Here is a 21,174-nt window from a genome sequence, read left to right as displayed (position 1 = left end):
TCATAAGGTGTGTATTTAAGAGACTTGATGCAGATGTAGGAAAGCCAAAAATTAATGCCAGAAGGATTGGGCGGTTGGCTGATGGGAGAGTGAGCCAAGCCTTGTTCAAAGAAAATTATTTTCTCTTTTATACAGTCTCTTCCAATTTAAATTAAGTGGGGATGGTGCCAGTTTAGGAAAGAAAGTGAAGCTGAGAAGAAAAGCATTTTTTATTTAAGTGATGATGTCAAGATCAACCTTAAATTCCAGACAAGGCATGTTTCTGCTGTACTGTTTATCTGTGATAATAGAGCTTGTAAGTTTTTTTTTCCTGTGGAGTTTCATCTCCAGTTCAGTTGTTTTTAGAATTGATGACAACGTTTGTCACTTCATTGCTCCTAGTAATGATGACTTGTGTGAGTTGCATGGCTCCAACAGATGTCTTCTCTGTGCTGTGTGACATCTTCAAACAGTTGATGTCAGGTACCTGTTTGCTGTTTGGGTTTGCAACTGAGTGAAAGCTTGTAACATTTCTTTTCAAAACACACAGGCTTGTCAACCCTTTCACATGTTTTTACTGTACTTCAGATCACTATGAATGAAGAAAAAAAGAACTTGAGTATAATTGTGCTAAATACACTAAATAGCCTGGAAGTATCAGAAAAGTTTATTTTTCTTCTGATGGGACTCAGGCTACAACTGCAGATTTTAAATTTACTTTTTTTTCGTCCGAAATTTTAAGTGATCAGTGCAATAATATAGCCAAATAGAAAACAAATGTGCGGCAATAAACACTTCTAATTAGTAAATAAAATAATGATGTCTTTTAAAATCTTGCCTGCTTAACAGCTTTTCTTTATCATTTTTGGGAAACTTATAGTCACTTGTATTATTTTTCACTATAGAATGATTAGCACAGTGGCTAAAAAAGATAAAATGCTTGACCATAAGTTGGGCCATCAGTACAACTCTGTCAATTAAACAAGAATTTTATTTTCTTTCTCAGTTTTGATTCATATTTGATCTTATGTAGGGAGTGCTTAATATTTCAAGATTTTTTTTCTTTGAAGAAAAGAATTGCAATAGTGTGTAGCACTGTAGTCCTAAATTATAGTTTCCCATGTTAACAAGGTTTTTCATGTGTTTCCACTTGCTCATATGGATCAAATAGGTCGTTTGGAGAAACTGCCTGTTATCTAAGACTGTGGGCAGAGTGGATTGAAAATGCTGTGCACTGCGGGTCAGGGAATTAATTTGCAGCAGAGAACCATGGGGAGGAAAGCTGGCTCCCCCGCAGCTCAGCACGGAATGTGTTGCGGATGCAGGATGCTTTCGCTCTGCAGCAGGGGAAGGCAAAGCAGAAGTGGCAGTAAGTCATGAGTACATCACCTCCGCTCTGCTCGTGGCCTCAGCTGTGGATCAGCTTTGAAGTGATATGAAGGAGGTACTGCAAGTTCCGTGCCAGGCTGAAATTCTTCCATGCTTGGGAAATCTTGAAGTACATTTTAGGGCAGTTTTGGGATCACTGTACCATGGTAGGAAGGCAGTTCCTGGCACTTGTGAAGGAGAAAGCCCGTTTTGTGTTTATTGCAGCAGATCCCAATGTTCAAAGTTGAATGTCTCTTTTCCTTCTGTTGCTATGAAACTATGTAAAAGGGGATGTTAGTGTACCAGGTTACTTGCTCGATTATTTTCAATATCTTTTAGTATAAGACAAACATTTTAGAGTCTTAAGGCTTAAGAATGTATACACTGCTGTAAGAGCATGTTTGTATCCACGATGTTTATCTAGTAATATTTTGAGTCACTGTGGACAAAGTTTTTAAGTTATCCCTTACTGATAAAGGGAAGTTTGGCTGAAAAGCTCTGTACTGAGAACAGCCTTTCAGTACTCATTTCAGTAAAGACAGTCATGTCTAATATTAGTTAATGGCTTTTTGGTGTGGAGGAGTAAACAGATTTTTTTTCTCACGGTAGCATCAGGAACACTTAGATTTCTGAGATCTGAAAATACTCTTTTCTGCAGAGAGAGGATGGTGCCCTGTAATGAGGCTGTAGTTAATGTAGTCTCTCAAGTTGGTGTTAGTTATAAACAGCCCTTCTGTAAATGGAGATTCCTTTTTTATTTACTGAGAGCTATGTTTAGGTGGGTAGTAAGAAAGGAGGGAAATGAATCCTGTTATTAGGTCTTTGTGATAGAGACAGAGACGCTCAGAACAGGATGTAAGTTAAATTTCGATGTAATTTGTGAAAAGAGTGCTTAGTGAAAAATGTCATGTTAGCCAATAAATAAATACTCTATCTTTGTTTAAAAAACATTTTTGTTGGAAGCTGTGCTCAAATATCTGTGACTTCTTTTGTTTGAAATTGGTGTGCCAGTGTTCACCACTTCATATGTAACAATCGCTCCACTTGGGGAGATGTGATTATTCGGTGTATGCGTAATAAATTTTGAATATACGCAGGAGGTAAGATCAACATTTCCATTAATAAATTTGTGATATTTGAAGTGTTTAGTGCCCTCATGGGGGTACACTAGCAGGACAGTTCAGGAGGAAAAGCTTTAACATTGCAGTTCAACAAACAGCAAAAGTCGCCGCTGGACTGCGGCAATACAGCATTTAAATGGCTAGAGATCCAAGTTGCCTTTAATTCATGATGAATTTTGGTACCACTCTATAGTGGGCTAGGTTAAACTAGGAGCTACTGCCCAAAGTTCATACACAGAGAAATCCTAAGTTACTGTTAGAGAGTGGAGCATCTGGAAGTTGGCAGTGGTTTTTATTGGTTATTTATTGGTTTCTTCTGTTAATGAAAGTAACCCATAAAAACTTGACTACTAGCTAATTGCTTTAATTACAACAAAATCTTCCTTTATGTTTGGCCTTAATTTGTGTTCATAGTTGCTTCTTTCTGTTGGTCATAAATGTGATGTTGAAGGAGGTCTGCAACTTAACATTAAGCCATAAAAAGAAATGAAAAATGTGAAGAAAATGTTTAAATGCAGAGGCTAAAATACCTTCTGTTAAACTTATGGTGACATTATCAGAGACTGTGTTACCTTTGCTAGATTTTACTGATAATTCAAAAAATGGATATTAAAGAGGCACTGAACAACATGGGAAGTTATCCTCCTCTGAAGAAATCTTGCAAAAGACCTCAAGAAGGTCATGTTAAATTTAATAGCATGGAAGAACAGCATAGATTTTATCAAGGACATGTACAAAAGGGTAGATAAGTCTGTCTTTTGTTGATCTAAACATATGTTTTAGAGCATAAATAAGATGAAGTTATTGGCTTTTCTTTTTGTACCTATTCAGAAAGCTAATGTGGCAGTTCCTGTTATCTTTACACTCCGATTATTGAGTATATGGCCAATTACTGCTGGGCCAAAAATAAACCAACTTTTTGTCCTCTGCTGTGGCTAACTACATACATTGTCTCACTACCACTCATTATCTTTCCTATCAAAATAAAATATAAGTGCTGTCTGGTACATGAAACACTGAGCTCTGTTTTCCAGGAAAGGAGGAACTTGGAGTAAATCCAGAAGCAGAATCTCTGCAGGGGGTGCCTGTTGTGCTGCTGGAGAGCCTAAACAGCAGCTCAAACAAAACACTGCTCATCCCGGGGTGCAAACGAACCAAAAGATAACAGATCTTGTAACAGGTAATGTATCCACCAAAGGATACATTAAAATCCAGAGGCTTTTATGTAGAAAGATAGATCAAGTGAAAGATTTACTACTTCAATTCCAAATAATTGATTTCTGTTGCTGAAATTAGAGCAAAACCTCAATGCTACCATGTATCTGAACCCATTAGTCCTTAGCTTACAAAGTAGAATACTGTAATTAACTAAATTGAATGTTTCTTGAAGCTCTTTTAAAGAAAAGGCTGATTTGCTTACAATGCATTGGATAGTCTGTCTAAATTGGCTGGCATCCTTCCAGTTTCAAAGCAGCTGAGATTTGAAATCATTATGGGAGCAAATATTTCAGATTTCCTATTTAGGTTACTCTGCTCTGGGTGTCACGAAAAGGAGGAATGGAAGAGGGAAGGAAAGTAATGGAGAATGTTTTTTTTGGGGGGGATGTGGGGGGGGGGATTCTTCTGTAGTAGGATAAAATAAACCCTGTAGTAAAATCAGAGAATTTGAGAAATTGCACATCTTGAAACAGCAAAAACAATTCACCTTGTAGAATTCTTTCAGCATTTATACACTAAATGGCAAAGTTCCATCAACTATTCTTTCCTTAATCTTCCCATGTCACCAGTAGAGTATGCAGGAAAAGATGCTAATCTTTTTAACTGGCTTTTTCACTTAACTTTTTGACAGAATGTGAAGCCAGGTAACTCTTTACAAACAACTGCTACTAGTCCAGAGATTGAGCTATTGTGATTTATCTCCATTGGGAAGTGTATATTAAAATTCTAGTTACCTATGGTTTAAGTTACTAGTACTGTACAAATTACAAATGTCCTTTTTTTTTTTTAAACTGACACAGAAGTTTGACATACACGGAGATGTGTTGGTAGATCTTGGGTGCTCTGGAACAGAAACATCTAGAGATTATAGGAATGTTGAAGAAATGAAGAAGAATGTTAAATGTCATTTAGGTGGTAAACAAATGCTATACTGAAAAATTAGTATTACATTTGCTTTGTAAAAAGTTTAATTATCTTTATTAGATCCTTCTGCCTTCAGTTGCAATATTTGATTTGAGATAAGTCCGTTAAGGTATAAAATTTCATGATGCTTATAATAATTATCTCCTGAGATGATTTAGACAGAATCTCAGTACTTTTTTACAGGTATAATGATTAGAAAAACAGCGAAAATACAGAACAGTTGCTTGGCCGGGTATGAGTCATGTTGCTTTACTCCTTTTGCATAAAACTTTCTTTGATATAGCAGGAGTTTTGAATATGTATGTAGGTGATTATAAAAAGGGAATTCAATCTGTCTTGTAGCTGCTGTAAAGTAAGATTGCATTTGAAAAATAATGCGTTAAAGTAAAAAAAAATTAGGGAGGAAAGCTTTTCAATATGGGTCTCATCCTATTCTGCGTAGCTTTTTAGAAAAGAAAGTAAGAGATTGAAAACTGCGTTTTCCCACATTCAAGTCTGGTGGCAAGTAAAATAAATTGGAATATCATGTCATAAAATAAAATGAAATTGGATTATTTAAAATCTGATATAATCAGATTCAAATATAATTCTTCTCGGAGTTCACTGCCTTAATATTTCTTTGTGTTTCCTGCAGCTTTTGTAAAATGTAACTGCTAGGATTACTTTTTAGCACTGTATCTCTCCAATGCTAAAAGATCTTTGCAAACTTTTATTAATTCCCTAAAAACAGGAATATGGCTTTTTCATCCTACTGCGTCAACCTGTATTGCTCTGGTGATACAGTGTGAGCTACTGGCAAAGCACTTGGTCTCAAAATAGATCAGTAATAACTGATTTAAAATATGAGTGACTCATGCTCTTCTACAATTTAAATGCTTTAATTCTTAGTTTCATTCTTTGCTCTGTAACTTTGGGTAGGAACTAAGTGTTTTAGGAGTTGATTTCCTTATGGGACCTACTTTCAAAATATTTTGGTTCCCCAGCTAGATCTAGCTAAATAACGATGCAAGAAGTATACTCGATACCAGGAATTAAGAAATGGAAGGAAGGAAAATAGGAAACTTGCTGTAAGTCTGTTTTTTCTCACCCTAAAGTGTCATACTGATTTGCACGTGATTCCTTGACTGTCTCCATTTTATCCTGGAGAAGGGAGGTGGTGGCAGTCTGCCTTGTTCTTCGGCCGGTGGTTCAGGATGGTGGCATCGAAACAGGGTGTGGGCATCTTTGCTCTGTTCTGTCTTCTTCCAGGATTTGAACTGAAGTTCCCCTTGCAGTTCCACTAGGGAATACTGTGAGGTTGGTTTTTCCCTCAATTCCTGCAATGGGCATCTCTTTGAATTCCTAGGGATCCAAGCGCCCCACTAATCCTGGCAGTGTGTTATACCCAGCAGAGTGAGGGGTGCGTCTCTAAAATTAAGTATTTCATATGTCGGTGAATCTGCCTTTGTTTTCTTGTCTCTTCTCATAGCTGCTGGCCACGGTCTGTGTTGTGGTGCTACGGAGGAGCTACAGAGCATTTGATTTTTGGATTTGTTTCTAGAGAAGATGGTTGAATATTATGTGTGCCAGTGTGTTTTAAATGTTCGGGGTGTTGTTTGGTTGTTTTTAACAATTTTATTGAAATGAAATGAAATATGTTACCTCATGACAGACTTGCAAAAAATACATTTACGTAAAAATATTTTAATTGCTAACACATAAAGTACCTTATACCAATGTGTAACAAATATTGCCAATGGTTTATTTATTTTGGATGAAGACAACTGTGATTATGGCATTCATGTTAAGATTATATTGTGGCAACAGCAGTTACAGCAGTCTGCACTGAAATTACCGAAAATGTGAATCTTTTCTGTACCGAAAGTAGTCTTTGTCTTTCTCAGCGGGGAACATACAGCAGGGGCATGCTTCTTCAAAATTCCTGTCTTCTATTATTTTTTAAATGCAGAGGAAAATAAAACAGTGAAGTGTAGACTTAAAGCAATTCTCTCTGTTAAAACAGTTCTATACAGATTTGTTTTTATTTGTTTGAAAAATATTTTAAATAGAATTCTCTATATAGTGTAAGAAGCATGAGACAGACAAAACATCTTTAATGAAAGCACTCAGCCTTTTTCATGCTGTGAATCTACTGTTATTATGTTAATAAAATTCCATGCAGTTCCCAGCAGGGGTAGGTGAAAATTATCTTTTCAAATAAATGAATATAGATTATTTACTGCATATCAAGAAGCTGGTTATAGTTCTTTGATCTTTGTCCTGGTGCAGATGTAGATCAGCGCAGTTATTAAGACTCTCTAACTTGTGCGGTGTCCCCTTATCTTCCTGGATGGCTGGGGGTGAGATGGCAGGCAGGTGTGGAAACTACCTTCTTTCTATTCAGAGGATGAGTTTAAGTCTGTTCAACCCCAATGGTCCCAATATAACTCAATTTCTAATACCTCCAGGGTACTCTGTTGGGCGTTCTTTTGGGGAAGAATGAAGTGCATGTCATTGGGGCTGGTGAGAGGAAATGAAAGAAGTCTAATTTACTTGTACTTCTAGTTTATTTACTGATATTTTACAGATAGATAGCTGGAGGTAATGAGCCTTTTAAGTCATGCCTCCTCATCAGAAGTCCCACTAAAGTAGTCAAAGTTAAGTGCAGTGAATCTGAGAAAGAGTCTCTAGGAAAACTACAAAAAGTTAAGTTTGCCACTCTTCTTTCTCTGCAATATTCTCTTTGTTTTCTATGTGTGTGTGATGACCATAAGAACTAAATACTGCATTTTCTATCTTAATTAGTTTGTGCCTCACTAACCAATTCTATTAAAAGTTTGAAAAACTTTTGTGGGATTTCTGTGGGAACAGTATATATGCTATCCTATATTTTGCCTCAGGATAATGTTTTGAACATCATAAATCAAATCATGGATGAATGTATTCCACATGAACGGGCCAACCGAGACTTTTGTGTTAAGTTTCCAGAGGAAATACGCCATGACAACCTTGCAGGACAGCTTTGGTTTGGAGCAGAAGTAAGTCTCTCATATTTCTGTTACTTGGGGTTAATGGACAATTTTTTGTGGCATAAAGCCAGAAGTTTAAATTACATCTTGAGACTTTTCTGGAAATGGTACATGTAATTACAGAGCAAAGTAAACATCTTTTGAGAACTTGCTCTGGATGCTCAGTGGAAGGGGATTCTTTAACTATGGTTTTGGTATTGGTTGGGCTAACAGCATACCAGTTTATTTTCATAGTCGTCTGCTGTCATTATGACCACCTCTTAAAAACTACTCCTTTGTGAATTAGCATCTGATCAATACTCTTGATTATTTTTTTTTATCCTGATGCGCCATCTTGCATCTCATGCTTTGAAAAGCTTAGAAACAAATAAAGATATATAAGGGAATTTTATCAGGATAAAAGTTAATTTCCAACAAATATGAATGGATGCTGTCACTTAATTTTAATGGCTATATTATGCTCTAACTCATATTAAACCTACATAACTTTGTTGAGCTGATACTTGTTGCACATAACTCAGTTGTTCCATATGTATGCTAAAAATATAATGGTTTCTGTGCAAAACACTGAAGTTCACTTTTCTTCTCTTACTTGGTTTCTCTCAAAGACCTGCTTCTACAGCAGCCTGTAGGAACAAGGGATTTTTGTAGTGAATAAACTTTCATTATTTTAACCAAGGGAAACCTCAAGTGTTAGAAAAAAGGATGTGATGTGTAAGATACTTATTCATTAGTACTGATGTCTGTTGGCTAAAAAAAAAACAAAAAAAAAACCAAACAAAAAAACCCACCAACAAAAAACCCAACAACTCATAGTGGCATCTTTAATGATAAACTTAGTGTCTTTGAGTCTGCTGGCCTGAGGATGACTTTGAGCACCATGGATTTGTTGAGATTTGCGGGGGAAGTAGTCTAGGCATCCTAACAACACAACAGCATGTTGTGGTGGTGTTTTCTAAACCTCCCCTGGCACAACTTGGGACCATTTCCTCTTCTCCTGTTGCTTATTATTTGGGAGACCAACACCCACCTCGCTACAGCCTCCTTTCAGGTACTTGTAGACAGCAATAAGGTCTCCCCTCAGCCTCCTTTTCTGCAGGCTAAACAACCCCAGTTCCCTCAGACACTCCTTATAGGACTTTTTCTCCAGACCCTTCACCAGCTTTGTTGCCCTTCTTTGGACTCTCTCCAGCACCTCAATGTCTTTCTTGTAGTTTGGGGCCCAAAACTGAACACAGTATTCGAGGTGCGGCCTCACCAGTGCTGAGTACAGGGGGATGATCACTTCCCTAGTCCTGCTGGCCACACTATTTCTGATACAAGCCAGGATGCTGTTGGCCTTCTTGGCCACCTAAGCACACTACTGGCTCATGTTTAGCCGGCCATCGATCAACACTCCCAGGTCCTTTTCCACCAGGCAGCTTTCTAGCTACTCTTCCCCAAGCCTGTAACGTTGCGTGGGGTTGTTGTGCTCCAAGTGCAGGACCCAACACTTGGCCTTGTTGAACCTCATGCAGTTGACCTCGGCCCATCGATCCAACCTGTCGAGATCCCTCTGCAGAGCCTTCCTACCCTCAAGCAGATCAACATTCTTGCCCAACTTGGTGTCATTTGTGAACTTACTGAGGATGCACTCAATCCCCTCGTCCAGATCATTGATAAAGATATTAAAGAGAACTGGCCCCAACACTGAGCCCTGGGGAACATCACTTGTGACCAGCTGCCAACTGGATTTAACTCCATTCACCACAACTCTTTTGGGCCCGGCACGGCCATCCAGACAGCTTTTTACCAGTGAAGAGTATGCCTCCATATGTCCCATTTCTGAAACTTTCTTTAACAGTGGTTAATTGTAGGCACCTCTGTATCAGGAAAGTCCCAGGTAAAATTTACAAAATGAATTTGATATGTCAGTGCTTTATAGTCTTGTCCCCAGCAAGAACAGCAGCAGTTTTTCTTCTGATTATCATGTGACCTTCACTGCCATCATCCAGGTGATGCCAAGCTCTGTTTCAAAACGCTGAGAGTCTGACATGTTGGCTTAATGGCACTTCCTTGGTAGTTAGGCAGGAGAAGATGGGGTAATTCTTTCTGCAACCACCCATAGTGAATCCCTGTAAATCCCGTTATCCTTTCTTACTCTAAAGGACTAACAAACCAGGATTACAGTAAGAAACAAACAGGAAAAATGCCAGCCAATGTAGTTACTTCTTGCATTGTGGAAAATGCTTGAGGGTATCACTGAGACAGCCAGTACCTTCTAGGAGAAAAAAAAGTTTCCCTTTAGTCACTGTTTGCTTTACATAAGCTAATGCTTTTACTCTTTCTAAATCAAACTTTCACTGTCTCCAAATCAAACCAACAGGCTGGAGAGACCTCTTGGTTTCAGAATAAGTAACATATGCAGTGATGAAGCAATGCTAAATCATACTACTGTAGACACTGTCCTCCTGTAAATTCACGTAGTAAGGAAGACTGTATGGACTGTTAGGAATATACACTTATGTGTCCTTGTCAGTGCAGTTGCTCTGAGTTATCAGACTAAGAGTACCTATCAACAGGTAAGACTTGCCTTATCCATACTTTCCCACAACTACTGCTTTGGCTGATAAGAGGTAAGAACGTGATCTTCTCTGAGTGCCCTTAAAACACAAAGTGCATCAGGCTGCTGAGCAAGGGCTGGGACTGCAGGTCCCCCATACAGAGCTGCAGAAATGCCTCCCATCCAGGGGAGTGCAGGGGAGAGGGGAGGGACACAGAGCTGCAAATGGAGATTAAGGGGGGAAAAACCACCAAACTGCTTTGAGACCAGAACTACCTTGTGTATTTTCAGTTAATAAAATATTTCCATTAATACAGCAAATATGATTTATATCAGTGCTTGTTGTCTTCCAAATGTATCCATAAAGGAATAAAGCCAGCAGCAGAGATTATTAAATAGCTTGGTTTTAACAGCAAGACTTCAAAAAAGTTTTATTAATGTGTTACAGTAAAAATCTGCTTTTAATGTCTTTGTGAGCTGGTCAGAGGGAGTCCATGTAGAACTCTTTGGGTCAAGTAGTCTTTTAAATAGCTGCTTTGCAGAAACCGAAAGGGAAGAACCACTGTGACCTGTTGTGTTTTTTTTTGTTGTTTTTTTTTTTTTGTTCTCTCCTGTAAAATATATTCACGGCTTCTGTGGGAGGCAGGATACTGGTCTAGCTGGATCCCTGGTCTGATAGCCAGTGTGACCAGCTTTGCTGCAAAAGGCATCACAGTTGCAGAACTCCTGTTCTTTTTACAAGGAATAGATTTATTTTACAAAATCAAGCTGTTTAGCCTGAATCAAAACAGTCCACTGGGGCTAAGTACTGCTGTTGCTCAAAAGTATTAAATATCACATCTTGTGCTTTTCTTTAAACATAAAAATGACTTTGTAAAAATTAATATTTTCTCTCTTAATGTGTTTCAAAGTGTTTGGCTGCTGGTTCAATTATCATGAATCGTGAAATCGAGAGTATGGCTATGAGGCCGTTGGCCAAGGATCTGACCCGAAGCCTAGAGGAAGTTAGAAATACCATTCGTGACCAAGCCTTAAGGGATTTGAACCTCTACACAGAAAAAATGAAAGATTCACTCAAGCATTTTGACGTCCTTTTTGCTGAATTTGAATTAAGGTAAAAGATCCGAAGTAAATGCATTGTGAGCGTTGGCTTGGCTACTACAGCTGTTGTGTGGCTTGTTGAGTTTTTGGAAGTTGGCGGTTTTGTTCTGTTTTCTTTTTATGGAGAGAGTATGTAATTTTTTTTATCATGGTATTTGAATTCTTCATTAATTTATTGTGTTGTTAGATTTTTTTCCCTTCCAGTGTAGCCATAATGAAAAGAAAATTAAATAGCTTTTTAGCAATCGGCATTTGCTCTCTTTGACTAAACTATAATCTTCCATTTGCATATTGGCATATGGCATTTGAGGGAGGTTTTCCAAGACTCAAAAGGAAGCCATAAATCTCTTCCCTTAATGTTTTCTTTGTCAGAGGAAAGACGACAAATAAGAGACGTTAAGAAAAAAAAAAGTGTGATAACAAATAGTCTAGAGATTATGAGGTTTTGTTCTCTTGTGCTTAGAGATAAAAGCAAGATGCACCCAGTGAATTTAAGAAGGCAAATTGAAATCTGGTGAAGGGAAGTGACTTTACACAAGCAACAATTAACCGCAGGAACTCACTGATTTAAAAACTTGTGATTGAAAAATGGCTTGGAGGTTTATAGCGAAAATAAAAATAACTGCTTTTGGGGTGAGAAAAGTAGCTGCTTATTGCATCAAAGCTCACATTGACCAAGACTTACATTGTGCTTCAGAATTTAAGCCAGCTTTCTGCATATCTGTTAGATGTTTGTGCTGCTGGCATAGTTACAGACAGGATACTGGACAAGATTATCTGTGGATCTAATACAATCAAGCCACTCCTACCTTCAGCAGAACAGGTTTCTTAAAATTGAGTAGTGTTTTAAATTTTTCTTGGGAATAATCCATAGACTGTCTTGTCTCCTATTATTGTTTACCCTTCCTCAGTATTCATATTCTTTGTATTATTTTACTCAGGTAAGCAATTTTTTCTGATTCAAAAAACCATCATTATGGTGTTACATTGAAAAAAAACCTTAATTGAAAACATCAGCTAAAAATGTGTTTCTGAGTGTGGTTTTGAGTGCAGACACTGATGACAATCAGTAACTGGTTCTTGACAGTGCCCATGCACAGTTTCTGTACATACCAGCTTTACATAAAGCATTTTTGTTTTCCACTGTTTTGCTAACAACTTCTTCCCTTCCTGTGTTACCTGTAGTCTACAAATGATGAAGTAACGCAGTGACAGAAAACCACGTACTTTTAACAATGTTTCTTGCCTTGTGAATTAGTGCTTTTGCATGTAATTACACATAGAAATGAGGCCAACTTTTAAGTCTCCTGAATTGTCTCTGCTGGCTAACTGAATTTCACTAATATAATTTTAGGTAAAACCTTTCTAGATAAAATGTGCATTTTAGTCATTTTTTTTCTTAAGGTAATGCAGCAAAAACTGTTCTGTCTTCAAGATGTGGCAATAAAGATCCTTCTAAGACCTACCTCCCTATGCCACACAGTATGGAGTTCCAATTGCTAAATGTGTGTAATTACACTTACAAATTACTACTGAGTTCCACTGCCTCAATCTGCAATAAGTAAATTGGCTGTATTTCTTATGGATTCTTACACTGTACAGTTTCCATAGTGAGTGCTGTCAAAATAAATACGAAATGGTACAGGAAAGGTTATGTTTCTAAGATGATTTGTCCTCGTTTTTGTTTGTTTGGTTGGGTTTTTTTTAATTTATAATCTGATTTGTTAAACCATATAAAACAGTAGTACATTATTTTGTAATCTTTGTAGTTATGTGTCAGCCATGGTACCTGTGAAGTCTCCAAAAGAATATTATGTACAGCAAGAGGTAATCGTACTTTTCTGTGAAACTGTGGAGAGGTAAGAATTTTAGTTAAGTACTGGATTTTAATTTCTGTGTTTACTTTCAGTCTGAGAAATTTTCTACAAAGTATTTTGTAGAAATACTTTAACTGTAGTCTTTAAGAAGCATCGTAAAACACCAGGTATTTTGCTTTTCTAGTAAGTATCCAAGTACAAAGTTAAAAAACATTGAGCATGCTTGCCAGGCACGAGACAAAAAAACCCTGAAAAGTTAAATAATCCAACAATAACAATATTGTTGGTATACCTGGTTATAGATGTGTAAATGAAGACTAAGCATTTAAATAAGGTACGTCTGTTTAAGGTATCAAGACTTAATGGTATTTCATGGAAGAATACATGGGGAGATGATTCAAATCATCTGTGAACCTCTAGTGATTATCATAAAGAACTTGTAAAGGCTCTTTAGAATCTTAGAGGACTGGAGCTTGACTCTATATGTTTGAAGAGATGATGTTTAAAAAAAAATCTGGCAATTCATAAGCTCTTTTAGAAGTATAAGGTGAAAAGAAAAATGTGAATTTGTTTGGAATGTACTGTGTTGAACAACTGTTCTTTTTTTGCCCTGTGACAGAGTAACTAGCCTAGCAGGTGGGCAGTGGAGAGGAACAGCATGTGAAATCCCCAGCTTTAGTGAGGTTTTGAGCAGTGCAACACTGTTCTCAAAAGGAAACTAGTGAGTGTGTAGTCTGGGTGAAATTATTAGAGACCAATTGACTGTAAAATGCCCTTGGAATAAGTGTTGGGTTTACTGTCATATTAGGAGAACTTGTGAAGTAGGACCCTGGGTCTGGTGTGGTTGACACTTCCATTAAGGAATGAAGGAGTACGGAGCACGCTGCCATAATCTGTAGATGACACCAGGATCAGAGGTGTTTCGAGCATTTTAAAAGACAGGATTACAGTCAGTTGGAGAGCTACTACATATGCACATATTTTCCCCGTAAGAGGAAAAAAGTGGTTTCTCATTTGCAGCTTTGGATATTCTGGCAGTGGACTGCAGGAAAGACCAGAGGGTGAGATGGCACATCACAGGGCACTGTGATGAGTCCATCTACCATTAATACAAAGCAGTGCTTCTGTTGTGGTTGTTTTGCTGTCCACCACAGCAGTATTGGCAAGACAAGTCCTGACAAGGAATAAGAAAAAGTTATTTCCATTCTTTTCAGGACCAGTCGGATCTTGGCAGGACTAGCCTGCAGTTTTGAGTGTTACCTTACGCACTGATAATGGACAAATCAGAGAAGAAATTTGGGAAGTTATGAAACTTATGAGGAAATTGAGAAAATGTGAAGCAACTTGGAAAACATAGCCAAGTGAAAAGCCTAAACAAATTGAGTTTTACTCTAAAAGGGGCTTAAGATATTTGAAAAGTTATTAGAGGGCAATGAAGTGTCCCCCAAATATTAAATCCTCAGACTTCAATAATAGTTGTTGTATAGAACTGGGGTTTTTTTGGTTTGGTTTGTTAGTTTAGGGAGGGTTGACCTAGAAGATTATAGCAAGTTTTATTTGAAAATGAAACCAAATACTTTCCCCTATTATTGTAAAAATGTTTCTTTTAGTTGAAAAACTCTAAGCACCAGTGGTTTTCAGTAACCAGCTGAAGCTTGGCATGAAATAGTAAATAAAAAGGGAAAGTGGCATAAAAATTATTTTGGTTTTGGCTGGCTATAAAAGCTTTAAATGTTTAAAGATTTTTTTCTTATATTAATTTTTCTTTAAAGCAGAGACTACAGCAGTCAGTTATATACATAGTGTTTTAGATTGTACAAAAATAGTTCATGAGTTAAATACTATCAATTTGGTTCAGCTTATAACAATTTTTTCACATTTTTTCCTATTGAAATGTATTCTTTGAGAGTTTGATCTCTTCCATAATTTTTTTATTCTCCTTAGAGCCTTAAGGCTTGGATACCTCACTCAAGATATGATAGATGACTATGAACCGGCTTTAATGTTTACAATTCCAAGATTAGCCATTGTATGGTAAGTAATTTTTTTAACTACTCTCCACTCTGTCTCACTTAAAGATTTATTGAAGATTTAAAAAACTTCGTTTTGAATTTTGGCATATGTTCTTTCACCTGAGTTTGCTTGTAGTTTCTTTAAAAAAATTTTTTTAAAAAAAGGATTATATTTTGTGTCGTGTGTGTGGTGTGTTTTGTTTTTTTTAAAATCGTTACCAGTTTCATGTGGAATATCAAGAGGAAAAAAGGGAAAGAGAAGGTAGAACTCTAAATATAGAAGGCAGGGACCTGGAACAATTGATCAGTTATCCTCCAGAAAGAAATAAAAAAATGAATTAAGAACATCAGTCTATAGAATGTCACGTTGTCAGAAATATTTTTTCAAAGCAGATATTTTGTGTCACTCAAAAATAATATTACCTAAGGATACAAGTCTTGAAAACCAAAATTCTCAATAGGAATTGTGGGTTTATTTCTTAATGACTCTAGGTTCAAAAGGAATTGTCATGACAAACTACGTTGTGACCACTACGTTAGGCTTAAATCTTTTTCAAGGAAAGTATTGACATGTATAACTTATGTGTAGATTTGTGCCCTGTATTGATCACTCAAGACAACTAAATTAAAACAGGTTTTTTTGCTTCATACAGTTTTTGCAATATTGAACAAATCAGATGCATTTTTCCTAATGAGTCTTCATGATTAATAAGATAGCAGTTTCTCTGGAGTAAAGCCAGCATGTTTTTAATATTTTACCATTGTGAATGTTTTAGAGTTAGCTAATATAAGTAGTATAATTGAGGGAAATAAGAAACCTCAAATCCTGAGTGTAATACGCTTCTCCTCAGGAAATCCCTGCGGCCCATTGTTCCTGTTAAATAGGATAATGCCTGTAACTGTCATTCTAAAAATAATAACAGTAATAATCTGATTATCAAAAGACAACAGGAATGTGAGAACTCAGTTTGAAGCTGCTGGAAGACACAAAAAAGAAGAATACGTAATGACTAACTGGAAAACCAAGGGCTCTCTGGAAAACATGCCATATCAATCCCAAATTAAAAAGAAGGACAGAGAAGGAGAAGAGAGAAAAGTTTAACTGCTCCAAAGTATCTGGTGATTTGAAAATAAATCGCAGCCATGTGAAGTTCCACAGAAAAATTATTCTGTCCAGATATGGTGTTGTCTGGAAGGAAATGACTTTTATTTGGACTGTGAAAGGAAAAACCTTTAAACACAAGACAGGTGCAACTCAAAGTTGCTGTGCTGTGTCTTAATAAGAAGGATGGGTCTGGAGCAAGGAGAAGTGCTGGATCCCCTCGGTCTTCTCATAGCAAAGACTTAAGGAATACATTTCAGAGTCATTTTTGTCTGAGGTTTCTTTTCAGACATCAGTTTACTGTGCATATTATACAGTGTGTGTTACCTTGTGTGTTAACAGGTGTCGGTGAATTTTGAACCTAGTAAGAAATATTAAGACACACGTTTTTCCAATATTTACTTCTTTCTCTGGTACAACTATATTCAGACTTTGATTCAGAACTCTTTCAGAGGTCATATATATATACACAGACCATTTCATAATTCTTTTTTTGTAGTGCTGTAGCCCTCATTTTTTTAATTTCTTCTGCGAGTTAAGCTCTATGGAAAGTGAACTATACCTGGAAATTGCCAAGGGAATGGTGATTTTGCATCAGTTACAAGTTCGGTGATTTTGCATCAGTTACAAGTTCGGTGAGAGCAGCCTTGAGCTTCCACTTAGCAAAGGAGTAACATTTTTTTAGGCAGAACATTAGTACATGAGTCAGCAATAACTACTTTGCTTCGTGGCAGCCTGCTTGTTGAAGCTCAGAAAGCTTAGAAAAAAAAAAAGTATGTAACCTTGGTAACAGGATAATTTGTCGTAAGCCACAAAAAAAAAAGGTGACCTGCAAAAGAAGCAACTTTTTTCTTTCTCTCCCCTTCTCCCCTTTCCTTACTCCTGCCCTGAAAACCTCAGTCCCCAAAGCAATGTTGACCAAATTTAGCAGTCGAATTTCTTGGACCTTCTGTTATCTTCACCATTCTGAACTTTCTGATGGCCATCTTCCAGCCTGATGGGAGACCACGGTACTGTCCTGGTACCAGGGCATGAGCCAGACTCTGGGTTTATAAACAGAAGAAAAAGAGCAGTATTTCCCAGATGGTAAACAGAGTGTGAGTGGTCTTTTTTTTTTTTTTAATACTTCAGTGGGATTCATGTAACTTATGACACCAGCTTTGCTGCTGTGTCTCAGAGAGCCTTTGGTGGTCACACAGGGTACTTGCTAGTGAACAGCCGGTGAGCAAAAGACATCAACAGTCTTGTTAGTCATCTGAGGGTCCCCATTACCCTGGATGATTTGGATGCAGAGTAGCTAAAATACTCTCTGAAGCAACAAGTAATTTGAGTGTAAGGAAAAGAACATAGCTTTGAGATACAGGCAGCTCTCAGTTACCCAAGGTAAGGGCAGGAAGGGGAAAATCGTCTGGCTAACATATGTAATCTCGAGTGTGAGAACGTGTGATCCATTTGCATTTGAGAAATTACACTGTTTTTGCAGTGGGCAGAGGATTAAACAGTTTTAAGCAGAGGGGTGCCTGGTGTGGGTGGAATCCCCTCTCACTGTATGCTATGATGCAGCAGATAATGGTAAAGAAGGTGAATTTTGTTTAATACCTGACACACAGGCAGGTTTGGGCAGTAGTGATGCTGTCAGGAGGAACTATTAAGATATCTACAGTGAAGTACATGGAGGCTTTCAGGATCATGAATTAAACTCTTTCCAGGGAAATTTCTACAAGTGCTGAGTTGATTTAGAAGCATGGCATTATCAAAATTTGTTTTATGTGATTTAGCAAATGTGTTTTCTTTTTTACCACGTTAATACCAGGTTGTGTTTATCTTGTGTTTATCGAGGTAGAAAAATAGTTCAAGAGTCAACTATCTTACCTAGAAGTTATTTAGACTGGAAAGAAAAAGCCATGGGCAATCTCTCTCAAGTCAGTGGACTTTCCCCAACTTACTTGATAATCAGTTCCTTGTTTTAATTTTTTATGGGTCAGACACAGCAATGAAGTATGTTCTTCCTCTTATGCTGCTCCCATTGCTTTTTCTCCCTTGCTTTAGCAGGTGTGGACAGAGGGGAGGGGATCTTTTTCCTGTTGCTTTAAATAGCATTTAATTCTAACTGTGGGTGAATAAGACAAAAATAAGATAACAGTATGTAACTTGAGTGTAGTTCTAATGTTTGTGTACAGTTGCTTTTCTCACTCCTTATTCAGTAGTTGCTCTGTGTAATGAAATTTTCATTTTTGTGTGTGTTCGTGCATGTGTTTGAACTACAGTGGCCTTGTCGTCTACTCTGAGGGACCATTAAATTTGGACCATAAGCCAGAAGATATGTCTGAACTCTTCAGACCTTTTCACACTCTGCTAAGAAAAATAAGGCAAGTAATAAAAGATGATTGTAACTGCTTCTCTCCTGAAGTGAAAATCGGAGGCCTAAAGAAGAACACATGAATGCCTAGAGAAGTGTTTTTATTTGCTATGTTAACTATAAACTGCATTTTCCTCTTTTTACCTGATATACCCATGAAATAACTAAATGTAGTTTTTCATTTCGTGGGAGTTTTCTGAACTTTTCATATATTTGCGATAGTTTTTTTTTCTGAAAATCATTTTATTACATTTCAGATTTTCCTTATGGTTGGATGATGCCTGAAATACTAAAGTTGCAGTTTATTTTTGGGAGATTCTGTTTCTAATCAGCATCAATGTTTCTGTTTAACTAGGCTTATTACATTTTCTCAGTATGTTATGATACAATATTCAGATAATTCTTAATCTAATAGAAATGACTCTCAGTTTTTCATATTGTGGATCTGTTTTTACAGGATGGATCACTTTATATATACACCTCTTTTCACAGTGCTTCAGTCTTGGTAACCATTGGAGATGTGGACTTTGGCTCAACTTTACTATAAAGGGGCATTAAAATATTTTTTTCTTAGTTGATGTCTTTAGAAGACTGATCTGTTACATTGGAGAAATCAAGCTGTATCTTTAAAGGATCTTTATGTTCAGTTTTTTATATTCACCCTTAAGGTATCTTATCTGGGTGTTAAAAGAGACTGTTTTCTAAATCTGTAAGCCCTATTGTAAGTAATGGTAAAACTATGTAAGTTTTAGAATTAAAACTTACATATCAGCTGCAACTTTTGTTCCTAGAGGTCTCTAGAGAAAATTTAGCCGAAGTTTTTCTTTCCTGTGTCCAATTTTCACCTGTTTATCTCCTTCCCTGTATGTCATGATGATGGTTTGATGTAAGAAGAGTTTTCATAGATAAGTTTATCCAGATTAATCTCCTCTCACCCATTAGAAGTGAGGCATATCCCGAGGGAGAATGCAACCTCTGTCAAGGATGGTTCAGAGAGGAGCCTATTTCAGAAGCTAGCTTTTATGAATATCCAGACCACATCCTTTGGTGTCCCTTGAATATTTCCTAGTATTTCTGTTTAGAAGTGATACAGTTTTATTTTTAGGTACATTAATGATATTCATATTGAAATATCAGAATTGACAAATCAACATGTTTGGGGGCTGGTTGAGTGATTATGGTTTTATAAAACAGTGAGTAAAGAACAACAACATGAATTGAGGAGCAAAGCTTAAGTTAGAGGGGAAAAAAACTTTAATGGTACTGAAGCTTAAAAAGTCCATGAAGTTTACATTAAAATACTTATTCCCAATATATGGCTATCACAGAAATTTTCATCAGCATTCCACTGATGCCAAAAGAATATTTAAAAGCTAATATGCTTCTCATAATCTGTACTTTCTGCTTACTCCTTACATTTCACAACACAGAAAATGAAAATCAATGAAGTCAGTTTACTGCTTAGTCCATTTAATTTTTGGTTACTCTGAACTTAATGCTTGAGTTGAAAACACATTAGTAAAATGCTTGTTGGTTCAATAACTACAATTTTCAGTGCAAACTTCAAAAAATGAAAAGACTCTTTCACATTTGTTTTTGGAAAAAGTTCTGATATACTTTAAGACATCATATTCTTTCAAGTGAGCATTAAGAAATGTGATTTCAGTTGTCTAGTAGACAAAGTTTGCAAAGTGTTCTTAGTGAGATAGTGTCCATCAACAAAAATTTAAGCAAGTTAAGATGTAATATGAAATGTTATGTCTGGAGTCTCTGAATTGAAGGAATATCAAGAAACTTTAGTATTTGAAAGAAATGGGCTCAAAAAGATCTGTTAGTAATATTCTTGAATGAAAAATACATTGAATGAAAATAACGAGATACAAATAAGTGTGCAGTTCATGTAGGATAATTAAATTACTTTTAAAAGTACCCAAGATGTCTAGATATTTTTTTTATTATCACAGATTTTTTTAGCTCATCAGGCTGCAATTCTTACTCAGTGAAAATGTTCACAGAAACCTGTAAGTGAAGATGGAATGAGATATTTGAGCTTGTCCCCAGCAAAAAAGGGAGCATTTTTTTCCAGGAGGCTTTCTCCAGTCTCCATCACCAATAGTTAAGGCATGGAAATAGATTCAAGTAGTCTTCTGTTAACATAGTTGCATCTTGTCTTGCAATTGTGTGCCTGTTGTGAGAATATAGAGCAACATCTTACTGCAGAATATGATCACATCCCAGTAAATTTCTCTGTGAAGTTCTATAACTTCTTAGCCAACTAAATATTTTAACTCGTGGAATAACACCAAATATACTGCTGATTATTTTGTACAATTACAGGTAATTTTCAAGCTGTATTATCCTAAAAGATCCCTCCTGTTAAAGGTGATGATATGCACTGTATTTACATGCATCCACATAATTAAAACAGAACTAGCAGAGAAAAATAGATGTGTTGGCTAGGAAAATTTTTGGTGTCCTGTTGGTGGCTGGCAACTTTGAAAGCAATGGAGATTGTGGAGACTCTCTGAGCAAAAGCACTAAGGGTTCTTTTTAGGCTTTGGTAAGGTTGGGCAGCAAATGATGACTTTGAATGTTTTAATTAATACCTAAGGAGGGTGCTTGT

The 21,174-nt window shown here is 36.8% G+C and overlaps 1 protein-coding gene across 1 annotated transcript in view; it reads left to right on the top strand.

Annotated features, from left to right (window-relative positions):
- The window catches only part of ZFYVE28 (zinc finger FYVE-type containing 28), a 169,182-nt gene that overhangs the window by 99,740 nt on the left and 48,268 nt on the right, over positions 1-21,174 (top strand). Inside the window, exons 3-7 of the mRNA XM_068403646.1 lie at positions 7,490-7,627; positions 11,072-11,274; positions 13,031-13,120; positions 15,023-15,112; positions 18,460-18,561. Of these exons, the coding sequence (XP_068259747.1) occupies positions 7,490-7,627; positions 11,072-11,274; positions 13,031-13,120; positions 15,023-15,112; positions 18,460-18,561 (623 nt within the window). The remainder of the gene's footprint in view (positions 1-7,489; positions 7,628-11,071; positions 11,275-13,030; positions 13,121-15,022; positions 15,113-18,459; positions 18,562-21,174) is intronic.

The sequence above is a fragment of the Nyctibius grandis genome, chromosome 6, assembly GCF_013368605.1.
Source record: "Nyctibius grandis isolate bNycGra1 chromosome 6, bNycGra1.pri, whole genome shotgun sequence".
NCBI classification, from domain to species: Eukaryota; Metazoa; Chordata; class Aves; order Nyctibiiformes; family Nyctibiidae; genus Nyctibius; species Nyctibius grandis.
This window is presented reverse-complemented; position numbering and strand designations above follow the sequence as displayed.